This window comes from Aptenodytes forsteri, unplaced genomic scaffold, assembly GCF_000699145.1.
Source record: "Aptenodytes forsteri isolate BGI_AS27 unplaced genomic scaffold, ASM69914v1 Scaffold225, whole genome shotgun sequence".
Taxonomy (NCBI): Eukaryota; Metazoa; Chordata; class Aves; order Sphenisciformes; family Spheniscidae; genus Aptenodytes; species Aptenodytes forsteri.
In genome coordinates, this window is record NW_008795024.1 from 154779 (window position 1) to 171706 (window position 16928).

The 16928-nt window shown below is 38.8% G+C and overlaps 1 protein-coding gene across 1 annotated transcript in view; it reads left to right on the plus strand.

The window, feature by feature from the left end:
* Nucleotides 1-16928, plus strand: part of DACH2 (dachshund family transcription factor 2) — a 152176-nt gene that overhangs the window by 120001 nt on the left and 15247 nt on the right. Inside the window, exons 7-8 of the mRNA XM_019471137.1 lie at nt 13357-13502; nt 14034-14181. Coding sequence (XP_019326682.1) covers nt 13357-13502; nt 14034-14181 — 294 coding nt within the window. The remainder of the gene's footprint in view (nt 1-13356; nt 13503-14033; nt 14182-16928) is intronic.

A 16928-nucleotide genomic window follows, 5' to 3' on the forward strand; every position in this document is an offset into this window, starting at 1 on the left:
AACATAGAATTTATTCTCAGTAGGCATTCTGGGGAACTTGGAGCTTGAGTTTTATGCCATGGTTTTTTTCCTGGTACTTGCAAGCAAAACTAAAATATTCATATAAGCTGTCGGTTCTCTAAAGCGAATTCATCCTTTTTAAAAAATAAAACTAAATACAGATTCAGTGGATAGAACAGAAACGATGTGAAACATAACAAATGACATTTCTGCTCCAGAGTACATCATCGTAATAGACCATATTATTCTGGCCTGTGGATACAAATGATTTTTTTTTTCACAGCATCCTGTAACAATTCTTGAGACACAATCGTGCACAAAACATCATTTGTAATTATAGCAGTTTGCCATTTTCATCCGCTCCATGTTTATTTCTCATTTGATTGATAATCCATGTACTTCAAGCTAATGAAGGTTCTTCATGCTGCCACTTAATAAAAGTTAGCAGTTTTTACAACCTAAATTTCAGGACAACATTGGCATTTTTTGTTTGAAGGAAAAATAAAAAAATACTTAGTTGCTTCACAGTACATTTTTTCACACAGATTCCTAGGGTGCCACGGAAAAATACAATCAGTGGAGCACATTTATTGGTATAAAGAAGAATTTAGACTCTGGATCTCATTTCAGATTAATCGTTGCCCAAACTTTCAAATAGGCCTTCAAAAAATCTGTGGTTCCCCAAAGAGTGTCCTGTGGAGGGTCAGAGGCATCTTTTTTGGATCCACAATTATTTTGATTACTAAGTACTTAATTTTCTGTATTATTTCTGACGTTCTGACTTTGAAAAAAAAATTTAGTTGCACGGTCTAATAGTTGTTGGTTTAAACAAATCATATAAAGAGATTTTTTTATGGTTCTGGACTGCATATCCAACTTAGATACCTTTATCAGAAGCAACGCAGATTGATTTTAAGTCAGTATTTACTACTAGAGAGTATAAATCCAGACTTTATACATCATAAAAGCAAGAATGTATTTTACTGTTTGAGAACAATTGAGCTGCAGAGGTTCCCCAGTACCTAAACAGAGATTGGCTCTGGAAAAACATGTATTTTATTTCATTTCTTAGACGATATGTGGGAAAATACCTTTCCAGGTAAGGTTCGTGTTTCATTAATATTTTGATCCACTGCTTGTTTTTCATCGGCTACGGACTTGCATGTTTGCATAAACCACCCAGAAATAGCTTCATCACTAGCTTCATCACCTTGGGTTGCAGTAACCTTTGTGAAAACTTCAGAGCTCAAATGGCAGTGTGTAGAGCATCAATACCTTTCAGAATTTTACAAAACTAGCTGATTAAATCTGATTTTAAATACTACTTTCAGTCTAGAACCCTGCCTTTTTAATAATCAATTAAAACATTGTTTCATTGTGTTTATTCAGCACGTATAAAGCACTGCTTGACATGTATTAGACCTTACATAGCAGTACACAGCTGTAGCCCATCCAGCATTTTCCAAATGAGTTTGCACAAGGAATAAAAGATTGCCATCTGAGCAACACTGGAGGGAGACAAGAGCAGACAAAAGGCAGTTAAGCGCTACAAAAAAAGAAAAGACCCTGTTGAGATAGAAATTTCTGAGCAAATGCCTCAATTTCACAGGGAGATACTGTAGCAGGCAATGTACATTGATTTTAGCACATGAAGTACATTGCATTTGGGATTCATTAAGCTTCATTTTGTGCACTATCATGAATGGGTATGTCAGCTACTCTCTCAAGTAATGCACAGTTTCAAAGCAAGGAGGTAGAATAAACCAAAGTGAAAATATAGTGTGCCCTGCAAAGAGAGTAAGCCAATTTTAAAAGGAAAATGCTTTGGTTGCTAAAAGCCAAAGTCACAGTAGCAGTAATAAAAACCTAAACATTTTTAAAGGATTTTATGCTTATAGAGTTTTTAATCTGACTTACAAACACCAGTAAGTTCATGCTCCTAGCTGACGTGGTGGAAATCCCACTAGAAGGACAGATGCACTAATAGAGTGCAGAGCCTTATTTCTGTCATGTGGAAGAAAATACGCAGACAACTGTTTGATGCTTTTTAGTTATTCGCTTTTTTACTGAATACGGGCAAGGTATTTTTGGTTTTGGTCACGGTTGGTTTTTCAACTTCTGTATTTGCAGCGGGAGGGTGCTTAAAATGGTGCCATTTTCTCTCCCCTCTGTTTTTCCTTGGGAGCCAGCTGCAGAGCTCGCTGTTGCACTTCACTGCCTCTCCAGGCATCGGCTGCCAAATCTAGAAGCCACAGAAAGCGACAGGTCCGTGAGGTTGGATTTTTCAGCCATCCAATCAAATCCAAGGCTGGTTTGAAATCTGTTTGTGAATGCGTGAGAGGTCTGGAGTACTGGGTTTCTGTGTAATTTGTTTTGGTTTGTATTTTGTTTTTAGTTGAAAAGCATGTAAGTCCAAGAGATTTATCCAAAAATCTGTTTAGCAGATTTTATTTAGTAATGATGATGCCAGTGGCATTTTTTGTTTGTCTTAAAGTCTACTATAAATTATAGTGATTTAGAGGCAAAAGATTCATGGAGTTTCTCAAAATCTTCCTGGGGTGATTGGTTTGCAATGCCAAGTCACTGAAAGAATGGGATTGTACATACACACGACTGTGAGGGGAAAAAAAAATAAATCTTCGTTGCTCAGTTCTCCACCCTTTGTGCTTTGCCTTCAGCAGATATTAGGCTGTTATTAACGGAATTAACCTAAGCAACAGGGCTTTACTGCCAAACTTTGCTATATGCCGCATTCCGTAGCAGAGCATAACTTCATGCATCTTGCTGTTTCAGGTTGATGGCACAGGTGCTTGAGGTCTTGGGCAGAGAGAAGAGTAGAGGAAAACTGTTGATCAGTTGCTGGGAACTGTAGTCCTGCACTGTACTAGTAACCTGTTAGAGGAAAACACTGGACCCTGGAATTAGTCTCTTGTGGTTTAAATACTTAATTTAACACTTTTTTTGCAAGTGATGTTTTGTCTCAGGTATGTATTGGGAGTCACTGCTCACAAGGTGAGTCACTGAAGAGGTGCTGCACCTGTAAGGTGAGAGCTTGGAGCATGTGGCAGCACAGCGTCCTGCCTCCCCAGCGGCCAAACACAACGCTCAGGCTGATCTGAAGGAAGAATACAGTAGATTAATGTCAGATAGCTGCTGCTTTCTGCAGAAAGTTTTCCTCTTTCTTTTCTTTACCCAGTATTTGATCTTTTAAAAGAGCTCAGGATAAGTGACAGCAATAGACTTAACAGTTATTAGGTTGCAAAGTAGTGGATGTGGACTACTTGCTGGTTAGCTTACATTTATACTCTGATTGCAGCTGCCATTTGGGTCAGAAAGAGTTTTCCCTTTTGATAGATTGGCTGTGTGCTAGGAAAACTTGTCTTTCCCCAGAGCATCATGTAATTATTTGGTGGCAAAGAGTTGTGCTACGTTGCTATGGACATGCAGCTCTCCACACCGAGAGCTGCTGTAATGCTGATATATGTGAGTCTAATCATTCTGTCACTAAGATGTAATATCGATACACCAGGACAACATTTCTATCAGAGGGCCTATTACTTGCCCTCTTAGTTGAAGAGGGGAGGAGGACTGGGATAAGCCAAGTTGTGACCGTTGCTTAGCCTGAGAGGGGCTTGGTTGCATTAGGGTTCAGTTCTGTAACCTTTAATATCTGCAGGAGATACTGGCAGTATCTCAACGGCGGCACTTAGGCGTGCTGCTGCACAGCGCGGGGTGGGAGATGGGTGCACGCGTTGTTTTGTGCAGGACCCTGGTTGCTGCAGCAAGGCAGGAGGCAGGGGCGTGCTGCAGCCCAGGCAGAGGGCACCTCTGCCTGAGCTGTGGGACTGAAGGACAGGCTGTGTGCAGCGTGGAAGGTCTGAGGAGCTGGTGCAAGGTTAAAATTTTCTGTGGAAGTCTACAACAGGGCTGTGTCAGGAGTTGTACCGGTAACAGCTACAGCACAGAACTGCTACTCACCTGTAGAATTAAAACAGTTAGAAGGTAAATTAAAAAGGGATTACCTTCTCATGTTTCTTGATAATCAGGGTTTATAAAATCAATGTGTAACTGAACTGAATTCAAACACTAGGATATATAAGCGGAGTCCTTCTTTGTTGACATCTGAAGAATTCATAATTCACTCAGAAGGAAACTTTTAAGCTGATCATCTTTCTGGGTATATTTTCCTGTTAAGGCAATCATATTTCTCCTAGCGATCAGTTTTGAAAGCTGTCTTATTTCTACAGTGCAAAAAGCCTGCTGGTGAACAGTCCCCAATTGCACTCATAATTATTTCTGATTAAAAGTGCCTTGGCCTGACAGCACCAGGGAAATTAATAGGAGAAGCTTTCTACAAGTTTTAGAAGATGAGCAAAGACATACTCCCTCTTAAAATTATTTAAGCAGGTGCTGTGGGAAGCCATTGCTTTTATAAGGCTCTTCAGATGTTTACAGCAAAACATTTTTTCCCAGTGATTGAATTTTTCGAAGTACTAAAATACCACGGAGAAATATGTTTCCCACCAGTTTTATGGCTCCCTGGATGCATTCTATACAAACCTTGTATCTGCCTGGACACAAACACTCTATTGCAAAAAGATATCTTGCCATTTTAACAAGCTATACTGCTTTGAAAGGATACAGTGCATCACCAGTGGGAATATCAGTACCTTAAGAGTAATACTTCTTTAAGGGTACTATTTTATTAAAGCAGACCTCAGTAATTTGTTCCTGACTGTTATACACCCTTATTTTATTAAAGGTATTTTACATCTGTGGAGGAGATTACTACCACTCCTATTTTCCCCACTGCTTGGCTTTAATGGATGGTGTGGAATATAATATTTATTAAGCCTAAGCAGGGGAGGACATAATAGCAGAATTGTCCTTTATAACCTATTTTACACAGTTGTAAAATAAACCTTAATAAAGCAGGAATAATTATCCAGGAATATCCAGGAAATGGAGTACTCTGCCTGCTTCAAATATTCGGAGGACTTAACTGCTGGTCATACATGTACTTTAAGGAATTGAACTCAACAGTAATAATATTGATATTGGTTTGGTACTATTTTAAAATATATTGGGAGATTAATTATCTTGTGTGTCATAATTACTATGTTAGCATAAATCATAATACATAACTATTTATAATGTCTATATAGTATTAACTGTGTATAATCCTATGGAAGGCAAACACATTACAAAAATATTTATACTTACTAACTTTGAGGTTTAGAGTTCCTTTACCTTATTCCGATGGCACCCAGAGCCCCGCAGCTGGCTCCCTGGCTACCAGTCAGTTCTGCTGGTGATCACTAAGATTCGATGTCAGGGAATAACACCATTCCCTATTGCTCAATTCTGTATGCCTTTAGATTTGCTTCTGGCCAGAGGGGACTTGCGTTTACTGCCTGGACCCCAGAAGGCAATGAGTGTCTTGATTCCAGCCTGGTTTTGCCTGAGATTAGGAACACAGACTTTGCACCTAGCATACGCACCGTTGACATTTGAATAGTTCCCTGGACCAGGAAGACAACTTCAAAAAAGCCTTTCCTGGTGGCACATTTGCAGCTTTAGCAGGCAGGTGGAGTTTTTCAGGTGCACAGTGGGAACACAAGCGTACGTGCCATGCTGGTGAAAATTTGGTCCCACTGATCACAGCTATCTGGAAGCATTTATATAGTTGTGTGGGTTTTGTGAATAGGAAAAAATGGAATCTTTCTAATGAGATCTGTTTCAAATTATTGGTTATACTACCAAATACTGCAATAAAGGGAGTAGATGATGAAAATTATTTAAAAGCACATTGTATGCTTTTATTACAATGAGTGGGACATGAAAGAGATTGCCTAACTGTGGAGGCACAGAAGGCCTTTTTTTGGGTACACGGTTTTGCTTGTCAGTTCTCGAGTACTGCATTTACAGACGTACATGGCGCCAGCAGAGCTTGACCACAACAGTGTGCCTCACCCTTCAGGCAGACCTTTGTAGGTGGCTTTTGCAGGCAGCTGCCAGCTTCCCCTGCCCATTCCGCAAGTTACGCCGTCTGGGAGCTACCTCCCGTCTGGGAGCCATGTAGCTGCAGTTAGCATGGCGCTGGGATTGAGTTATTACCCTTCTCCCTCCCAGGTCCCCCATGCGCGGCTCTTGGATACACGCTAAAGCACGGTTTATTAATCTGAACGCGATGCCTCGCTAATCGCAGTTGTGTTTGGCCAGGAGCTGGCTCGCATGTGCTGCCTGAGGACGTGGCAGAGCAGGCGCGATTCTGCCTGCGAGTGGACCTCACCGTCTGCGTGGTGGGGACTGATATTCCCCAGCCAGCTCTGGCTGCCTGTGCTGGTAGGCTGACAGTTCAGTTAATGGGCATTTCTTCAGCTTGAACACCATCAACCTGTTCCTATTTATCTTCATCACACCCAGCCTGTGTTTCTTCACCTTTCTTATGCAATAATTTTACTGTTTATTGTACTGCTTCTTGGATAGCTTTGTTTGTCTGTTTCTTGTATGATTTCTCTTCTTGGTGGCGGTCACTGGAATCTGTCTCAAAGGAAAAAAGGGAAAGATGTTGTATTAAGGCAGCTTTGCAAGAAACTGATTCCTGATCAGATATTCCAGAAGGACTGGGAAAGCAATTCCTATCTTCCTTCTTCCTTCCTGATTTCTTCCTCCTGTTGTCCTATTTATTTTTTTTTTCATAAATGAATATTGTGGAAATTATTTGGACTGAAGTTATTACATTAATTATCCAAACTGACATTTCTGCAGTGTGTGAAAGGACAGGGTGGTATGTAAAATAGATGCACTAAGAACACCTACAGTATGACAACAAGTAGCAGGGTAATTGCTGAAAATGAAGTCTTTTCTGCTATCCCTTCCCTTCAACATCTGCTGTTCCATATGGAGTCATAAATATTTGCAATAAAATAGTTGAAGAAATAATCTCAACATTAATAGGGAAAAGCTGAATCCGCCAAGAAAATTGAAGAATCTTTTTTTTCTTGGCAAGTTCCTCCTACCCATCCTCATCTGACAGTTTAAAATCTCAGTAGAAGAACAGTCAGACTACAGCAATGCTTAAAAATCACCACAAAAAAAACCCCCTTGTGAATGTTAATAGGAGTTAGCTGAGAAAAATTTTATAACCTCTTGATAATGGCCATGAGGAGGATTTTGTTTATTTGGTTTCATTTTCCTCCTTTCTTCCACGCCACAGTAATTTTATTACTAGCTTTTTATTGAATAGTTCACATTTGCACTTTTCTCTATTGTCAGTAGAAATAATGCTTCTTGTCGGTGTGAGGGAAGACAAGGCACTATTACTAGCTGCAAGTAACTAGTTACTTTAAATTGCCATATGGAAAATGCAGATCGATAGTACTTAAGCTTCTACGTAGATTAAGAAGCAACTTAAAGCACAGAACAACTTTAAATGTTTCGGAATCCAGATTACCAAAACCTGCCTGAGGAGGAGCTCATAGGAGAAAGCAGGTATAATAATAACACAGAGAAACTATAAATTGTAAGTAATTGTTGTGAATATAAAATATAGCATTTTTGAAGGCTTTTTATGTATATTTATTAGTAGCCTTAATTGTACTTACGGTTCTCCTTAATGAACAGAATTTAATCAGGTGACATCAGTTGTATTTGTTTTTCTTAATCTGTACGTATCGAACTTTAGACTGAAGTTACTTGCAATGAAACACTTCAGTTCTGATGTCTGGCTGCACTTCTCAATTTCATTTTTTATTATTGCAAACCTAGTATCTCGTCTAACTCGGGTCCTTTTTTTTAAGGTTCGAATTAACAAAATATTTTCAGGTGTTTTTACCGTCGGTGCCGTGTGAACATCAGAGTATATTGTAAATACGTTGAAGTTATAAATAGGTATAATTTTCTGTGTTATTAATGAGAGTACCTTGATGAAAATGTCAAAGCTGTATAATTACGCATCTCTTGATAAAGAGTGCACAGATAAAGACAATTTGTAAACTGTAATTTCAGCCTTTTCTAGTGAAATTTTCATTTCTCTGCTTTTTGCCTCCTCCTCCTATTCAAACACTAAGTGCCTGCTTTATGACGTCCTTCAGGAAAACACACCGTCATAATTCCTGAGAACAGGTCTATGGAAAGGTGGTGAATGCATTGCTTGCAGAGTTTGCTTTCTCTTTTTTTACTACTCCAAATACTCAGTTTTTCCTAAGCCAGCACATTGCTCTAAATGTAACGGGCATGGTCTACATTTTCCCCCTCTGTTGAAAACAAGGAAAAGGTTTTATGAAACACTTCTTCAGGACAAAATCAATTGATTTCAGAATGCGTAGGTGAGAACCAGCTTGGACACGGATACTGTGAAGCAGAGCATAGTTGATGTTACTGTTTTGTGATAGTTTCCAAAAGCTTTTAAGGCAGCCTGGAAATGTATATCTAATGATTAGATACTATTTTTAAAGTGAAGTTTTTTTATGGCAAAGCTCAGTAGTGAAAAATGCTTGTGTGCTATCAAGTGGTATCAATCATTTGGAAATGAAATAAAGTCTGATTTAAAGCTAGTGCACTGGATTAATCAGCTACTCCCCAATTGCATTCATTGACCCTGTTCATTCAGGGACTGTAATTAAGAAAAACAGCAGTGACTTCAAATTTGGCACCTGAATCACAAGGTTAAAGCAGTAAATTTCTAAGTCTGATTGGTGCCAGGTTAGGAGGAGGTATCTCTTTTCTCACTGATGAACAGGAGTGCTCAGCTCCTGGCAGAGAAGCAATGAGTGAGGGAGAAAAAGGCAGGCAGAGGTTTATGGAGGATTTTCAGAGTTATTAAGACACTGAAGACAGATAACCCTGTCCTTGCAGACTTACAGGTACAAAATATTTGAAATAAACAATGCTTTAGATTACAGGTTTTTCATACTTACCTTACTGTAAAAGAAAAAAATTGTACTAGTTTCTAGATAAGCAACACAGAAGTTGCCAAGGTTTAAAATTAAAATAAGAAGTCTCACTTTTTTGGAAAACTGCTTTTTGCAGTCAAAAGTTAGAATTTGGGCCCTCATTCTGTCAAAATACCCGTGTTTGGACACCGCTGCCTGTCACTGTTGGTGTGAAGTAAATATACAACTGGAAGTCAAGGGACCTCTTACCGCTATAAAGATACATTGGTTTGGATGATTCTGTAAGATCTTTGGGCAAATAATGCTATTTCAAATAAAAATGTAGCATCTTATTTTCAGAGATGAGTAGCACGTACAACTCAGCTGGTGTTGCAGATCCCCTGTTTTATTTTATTAAAGGTCAGAAAGGTCCATTAGAGTGTCTAGGCTGTTCTTTTGTAACTGTGGACCATTAATGTAATCCCCATCACTCAGAGATGAAGCTCAAAGAATTATAATTGTGATAAACCATTTTAGTCCTTAGGTTTCTAAATTGTATGCCACAGGCAGGGAAAAGGAGTGACCCAGCTGCCATCTATGTTCAAAACGGTCTTATTAACGCTGGCTGAAGGCTTTCTGAGATCAAATGCCTGGGTTAGTAACTAACAGATTGGTAACTATACATTTTGTATAAATTGTTACTCTCTTCGCCATGTGCCACATATTTATTTTGTGCATGAGTTACATTCTATAAGCTATTTGAGGTGAGGTTTACATGTAATGCTTATACAGGTCCAGATAAAGTTTTGAAGTGTATGTGAAGAAATAACTTGGTGGTCTAACTAGCGTTAGGCAATATGTAAATCATAGCTTTAATATTTCTGCCGTGTTTTGAGAGGGATGTGACATGCCAAGTGTATCAGGTATATGAATGATGGACTTAAAAACATGCCTTCTGAAAGAATATAAACCAGCTGGCAAATAAAAATTGCCTGTTGGTTTGGGCCATGTACTGTCATGCAGGGAGCAATTTGCATTACTCGTGTTCCCAGTGCTGCGTTTAGTCCGTAGGTTGATGCTTCATTTTCCAATTTCTATTTCTGCAACCTAGGCAAGAGACAGAAGATGAAATACTTTAGTATATTGAATTAAGAACAAGAAACTTTCTAGAAGATTTCCATGTGCTTTCCTGGGATAATAATCCATTCACTGTTAGTGTTTACTGTGTATTTCTTTTCTCTGCAATATAAGTCTTGCTTTTGTCTATTCATCTGGATGCCAGCTAGAAATTAAAATAAAAAGACTGCACTCTAAATGGATTCCTGAATGCTATTATAAAGCATGGCAGGTTTAACAAACAAGCTCGATAAAAGTAGTTCCCACTTTGCTTCAATAAATAGAAAGGTTGTTTGTGTCCTTGGTTAGATTGTAGTTGTCCTAGCTTTATTTCTTGCTTATTCTGTTGTACTATATGTGGGAGTGCAGCTTTTAGCATTTATATTTTTAGTGTTCTTTAAAATCAAAATGCTTAAATCAACATCTTTGTTTCTACTAAAGAGATACATTTGATACAATCCACAAAAAATGCTTCCAACACATGCCATTTTTAATTGCTTTACCGATTATGATTTCTCCAGTCTAGCTAATAAATTTCTGCCTAACTGTGCACTTATTCAGAATACGGACAAGATGTAGACACCATTCAGATGTGAAGACCTATTACAAGATTGAAATAGATTTCTAATGCATTTATCATTCATCTTTGCAGAGTGTGATTTCAATCAGAAAAAAAAAAAATGATGAATGGCTTGACAGTTTCCACCCATATACGCTAAAACATAATACGCTGCTTCTAGTTTTCAGCTGTTACAGACTTTAACATGCAATGTGACCTTGGTCTGCAAAGCATGTTTGGTTAGCACAAAAACTTAATCATAAGAAGTCATAAGTAGAATCCTTCTTCTTTACTGCCCTTTTTCTGGGACTTGGAAATTTATTGCTTCTGGGACAGGTAGGATATGAACAATGGGCCAAATAGAGTCCAGGGTTATCTCATCTGTGTGAAAACTGCTGCTGAAAATCGATGTGACCTCTGCTACACTGTCATCCCAATTCCCACCCTCTGTGTCCTATTTGTCTTTTGGTAGAAGCTTAGATCTGTGTGCTGTCTCTATGTGTCTCTCTTGGGCCAGATTATCAAAATGAATCATTGCCTGCATACCTCTTATATTTCTATTTATTTTCCTGGTGTTGACTAGGTCTGATGAAATATGATTCTTTTTGCATTTGATCCTCACTGCAGCAAGCAGCACCTAATTTAGCTGTGTCTATCTCTTTAAAGAAGAGTAATACTATTTTGAAACTTCAATCTGCTGTACAGTAACATTACAAACCATAGACCATGCAACCTGTCTTCACAGTCAATAGTAATTTTCCTTTCGGCCAATTTAATGTTATTACTTTCATCTCCAAATAGCAGAGATTTCTAGAGATTTTAAAGCAGCTATAGTTTTGTTATGCATACTTCATGTATTACTTTCTTCTTCAGATGCCACTTCTGTTTAGTCTTTTGTGACTCCGTGGCTTAGATGTTATTTCTGTGTGGCATCATACGTTACAACTAATCACTTCATTTTAAAAAACTCTGCCACTGATACGAGGTGTTTAAATACGAGAAGTGGTGTATCTGAATCAGCGCGAACTCCATGGTCTGAGTACGTTAACCAGAGTTTGTTTTTTTTTAAATGGATCATTTAAATTACATGAACACAGCTCTAAAGAGATAGCTGTGGAGATGTGCAGAGGTTACTGGCTTTTGTTGTTATTAGTCCTGAAGAATCGTTATAAAGATGTTCCATTTAATGAACTCACACAGTGAAAACAAAATACTCCCTAAACAGAGATTTCAAAGAATACTTGAAAACTGCTAATGCTCCTGGTTCGTTGTCAGTAGGCATGGTTTAGAAACACAGCAAAAAGTGCTTGCTGCTCAATAGATGCTCCTGGAGTTTGGAGCATCTAGGTAATAGTACTGCTGTAGGGACGCCGTGGTTTCATTCATTGTTGTCAGATTCTTTCTGAGGTTTTGGGTTGTTTTCTTTTTAATAAGAGAGGTGGGAGAAGGAGGCCTTTTGAATATGGTATGGTCTAATTGTAAATCGTGGCTTTAATATGACCAAGACACTTGGCAAATGAAACTGTCGGGACTGGCTGTGCAGTTGCCCTTAGAAAACACACGCATCATGAGCTTACGGTCAATACACTAGTTGCAAGCTTTACTAAAAAGCAATTGCTGAGAAGATATTCTTCATGATTTCTGCAAGTGCAGGAACATAATATATATAGACTGCTTTTCCCTGGAATGTTACACAGAAATGTTTTTTTAACATTTCAGAGTAAAAGAAATGTAGAGAGTTTGGCTTTGAAGACTGCTAACAGATTTTAATTTTGTGGTTTTCAGCAATTAACTTGATGTTTAAAATGAATACATGGGGAAGAAGTACCCATAGGGATCTGAGAGAAGGAGATATCTTTACTATCCTAAAGTATGTTTAAATTATCCTATTCAAAAATGTGAGTTCATCGGTGATAGTACTGATTCATCACAAAATTTAAAGGATTTTTGAAAAGCGATTACTGATGTTGTTGTTTCTTTCCGGATACACATTTCTACTGTCTGTGCACAGCTCGATCTATAACAACATGATCTATTTGAAACAGCGAGTGAAGGGGAAGCTACCAGGTCCCGATTCTCCAATTTGTAAGAGATGCATCAATCTAGTTCTGTGCAGTAAATTGCAGGAGCGAGGCCCTGTGCCGGAGCGCCCTCTCCTCCCCGGCCGCTCCTGTGACCCCCCGCCACCCAGCTCTCTGTATACCTCCGGTAGAGATAACTCAGCGAAGCATTTTTGGCTACTGCCTGTGACTAGAAAGGCTGACAGTAGCGAGGTACTTGTTAAGAAAACCCGTGCTGACACTTTCCTGCCAACGTGGAGTTGGTGCTAGCGAAGCAGGAGGGGATGACTCAGTGGAGATTATTTACTGCTGAGTATGGGAAGGATAACGTTAAAGGAGTAGAGAGATGTGATACATTTCTTGATTAGAATTTTGTCAAGGTTATAGCAACAGAAAACGCACATCACAGAATGGCAAACATGATAGAATGAAGAGAGGTCATTCAGGTTTAATGAACTGCGTAATACTGTTATAATTCTGTGGTATAATTCTGTAGAATTTGAGATATAATAGTCTATACTCTATTACAGCTATGTTACAGTCTTCAGTGTATTTGTTATTGTTCTGTACTATTTTGCAAACTTACCTTAGCAACAATCACAGCTGCCCAAAAACTGAAACAATGTCAATTTTACTAATGCGCTTGTATTTTGACTTCCAGGTAAACAGAATGCTAGTTTCTAGAAATTACATTTACCTATATTTCCAATGCTTTCTGATGTTGCTTTTAAACCTATCTTTACAGAAGAGGTCCAAATTGCCATTCCAATAATGAAACCAACCTTAGATAAAGTCCAACTGGCTGGACAGGCCTTGCCTCCTGGATTTCCGGCGCCATTTCTTTTTGCTGATGGTCTCTCATCAGTAGAAACACTATTAACCAACATTCAGGTAAATTATTCTCTATAGGGCCAGGCTATGTCATGATGGATAAAATGTGTTTCTTTTTCGATCTCTTTAAAAGTTTCAGAAACTATTTTGTATCTGCAATTCTAATTTCTTTTATTTAATGTAATGCTTAGGTTTCCACTATCTGGCATTATCGATCGTGAAAGGGTTTCATACATTGTCTGTTTGACTTAATAGTTGGCAATAATGGTCATATTAAAATTCACCAGTCTCATTATTCCTCCTTTGCTGCTCCCTGCAGTTGACCGAGGTCAGCAATGGTACGGCACTCCGTTTGTAATAAACCACATCAGTAGGATGAATTAGCAAAAGCTATCCTGAACGATTCCATGCCACAAAATTGCTCATATATAACATTTAGCTACTTTAAATGCCCAGTTGCATTCCAGGTCTATAGGTTCCTGCTTTCAATTTTTCTGTTTTCCTAGAGGGTGTAAAAGAAGCAAATGGATGAATTTTGTCACTGCTGAAACAAACTGGTATTTTCAGATCTTACATTTGTGTGTGTTTTAGGGCCTACTGAAGGTGGCTGTGGACAATGCGAGAGTCCAGGAAAAGCAGATACAGCAGGAAAAGAAAGAGTTAAAGATGGAGCTTTGTAGAGAGAGAGAACTAAGAGAGAGCTTGGAAAGGCAACTCACAGCTGAGCTGCAAAGCAGAGGTGAGTGAATGAAAAATGGAGTTTAGATATCTATTAAATGTATAACCCTTTGGCATTTCCAGCTGGAGCTATTGAGGACTCGGAGTTAACTGACATTCATACTACAGTGTAGTGCAGCAGTGGACTAGCACTGGTAATGAAAGATTTAAATTTAATAAAACCAGAATGAAGCACACTTTTCTGTAAGCAGACAGAACAGTGACTGAAGGATTATTTCCTGGAGGGCAACTGGCCGCAGAGAGTCTTGGCTGGTTCTGCGGAGGAAAGCTGATTCAGTTTCATGGCTTTCACATGTATTATTACCACTCCGCCTGTGTATTCCCAGCCCGATTTCTTCATTTGACAGCTTTAATTTCTTTTGTTTTCTGCTATTATTCTCCAAGCATTGAGGATCAGTCTTACTGTGAGAAAGAGAATATGTTGGTAATGTGGGTATTTAGTTGATTTTTTCTTTCGTTATCTTACTACTTATCTAGCCCACATTTCTGTACTTTAGGTGCTCGTCAGCTCATTTTTCTTGTAGATAACTTCAGTGCAACAAAATAGGCAGAACTACAAGAAGTTGTCTACCCAAGTGCAAGATCTGAAGCAAATAACCCTAGATAATTTTTTTTCCATCAGGAGAGTGAGATACAAAAGCACTCCCCAAATGGAGCCTTCTGAGACAAAACCATGACTGTTTAGAAGCTTTTGATAATAATAGGCAATTAAATTGGTAAATCTGAATTTTTTGCTGTGATATTGCAAAGAAGGCAGTATTCTTTTTAAAATTCAACTCTGCATCTAAAGGAGAGGAATAGTACTTTATGTGCCAAAAGCTACTTCTAGATTACATCCGTGAAATCAGAAAGATAAAACTAGATAAGACCAAAAATGTAGATGCCAAGTACTGTCTTCCTGTGCATTTTGAATTGAAATTAGGCGTGTAGAACAGAGCTGTCTGCAGCGCCAAGTCTCAGTAAGAGGCAACAAAGAAGGGCACTTCTAAGTTGAGTTGTGAAGGGTCCGTAAATACTACTGAAGCTGTTAAATTGCAGTGAGTGCTCAGAAACGTTGCGTCACCCCAGTCTAAGTGTGGATGAGGCTGCCGTATTTCTATGAAACAAAACTTATCTCCGTGTAGGCAGACAGCACACTATGCACCTCCTGAGTCACATTTAAGTCAACAAAAACCTTAAGCCATTCGCAGACTTTCTTGGCTTCTGGCTCAAAAGAGGATTTCACCAATAATCAGTATCCTTAGAATTGTTTGCCTTTCTGGTCATCGCCACGTGCACGTCTTTATTATTATAGCAAGTCAGAGATAGGCTTTTTCACACGGGTTGCTCAATTTTGCAAAGTTATGTTCTACAGATCACATTTTGACATTCATAATTTATTAAGTCTCTCAGAGATTTCCCATGTAATGGTATCCTCCCCCCCCCCCGAATGGAGCATTTACAAATCCAGACAGATCTGTAAAAGTCAGGAAGAATTCAGGTGAACAAGTGGTCACAAAAAGTTATGCAAATACTGTGGATTTTCCCAGAATTTTTTCCAAAGTTTTTAGTAAATTTTCTAACAATATTTTGTGATTTGAAATTCACAGGTATCTAATATACAGGAGAAGCAAATAAATAAAAGGGATTGCAAAATACAGCTCATATAAGTTCAACTTTCATTTTAACAATATTTGTGAGCAATATTTGCCAGAGTGTACACACTAGCAAACTTGGCTCTAAGATAGATGGTAATTTTAAAAGGGCATTTATGTTTAAGCTCAAATTCTTTTTAGTCTGTTAGTTTTACCTACCTTTTCTAGTGCCCTCGCTTCTCCATTTGTTTGTTTGACTCCATAATGAATCCATGGGATTAAGTACTGCTCTGTGGAATTAGACTACACACGTGAACTGAAGCAGCAGCAGCACAAGGCAAAAGCATCCTTCAATCCTCTGCACAAGCTGCGATGAGTTGTAGAAACGTAGCGCTTTCATATGAGCTGGGGTATGCTACGGAGGTGGTCTTTGACCCCTTCCAGAGCTTGCTAAAAATGTTCTCCAGCTGGTTCTGAGAAAGTATGTGGGCATCAGCCTCCGGTGCAATCTTCCTCATGCCCATCAGACGTGCCAGCTGATGGCAGATTTCCTGGAACACAAGCTGTGCCCAGGAGGAGAGTATTTTCTGGCTGCAGGGTACACTCAGCAGAAGTGCGGTGACGGGACTGTAGAGATCCTACCGAGCAGTTTAAACCAGGGAAGGGAGGTGCAGGTCATACAATGAAGAGACGCAAGAGAGTGTTCTTGCAGCACTGGTGAAAAAACAAGTGTAAGAGCCCATTAAAGATAGTTTAATAAGAATAATAAGGACAGTCTGTTAGCCAGCAGGAGCACAGGAAGGGTGGTTGTAAGCAGAGGTAGATATTTTAGATGTAGTTCTGGCCCAAGTAATGGTAACCTGGTGCTGGTGAAAACTAAGGTTAAATATGGGATTAAGATTCAGGGTTTGAAAAGGAAAAGGCTTAAAAGGTGCATTGTATTGCTTGAATTTATATAGGTGAGGGAATACAAGCATAGCCAATGCCAGCAGTTCCCAATGAAGATATTGATCATCTGGCTACACTTAATACTACACAATTCTCTGTTTATAGTTTTAACTTTATTTATAGTTGGGTTTAAGACTGAGATTAGTCAGGAATACTTCTGTTTTCTGCCAAATCTTACATGGCTGTACCAATGGCCTGCGGATGATCTTTGTCAAGACACTGTTTC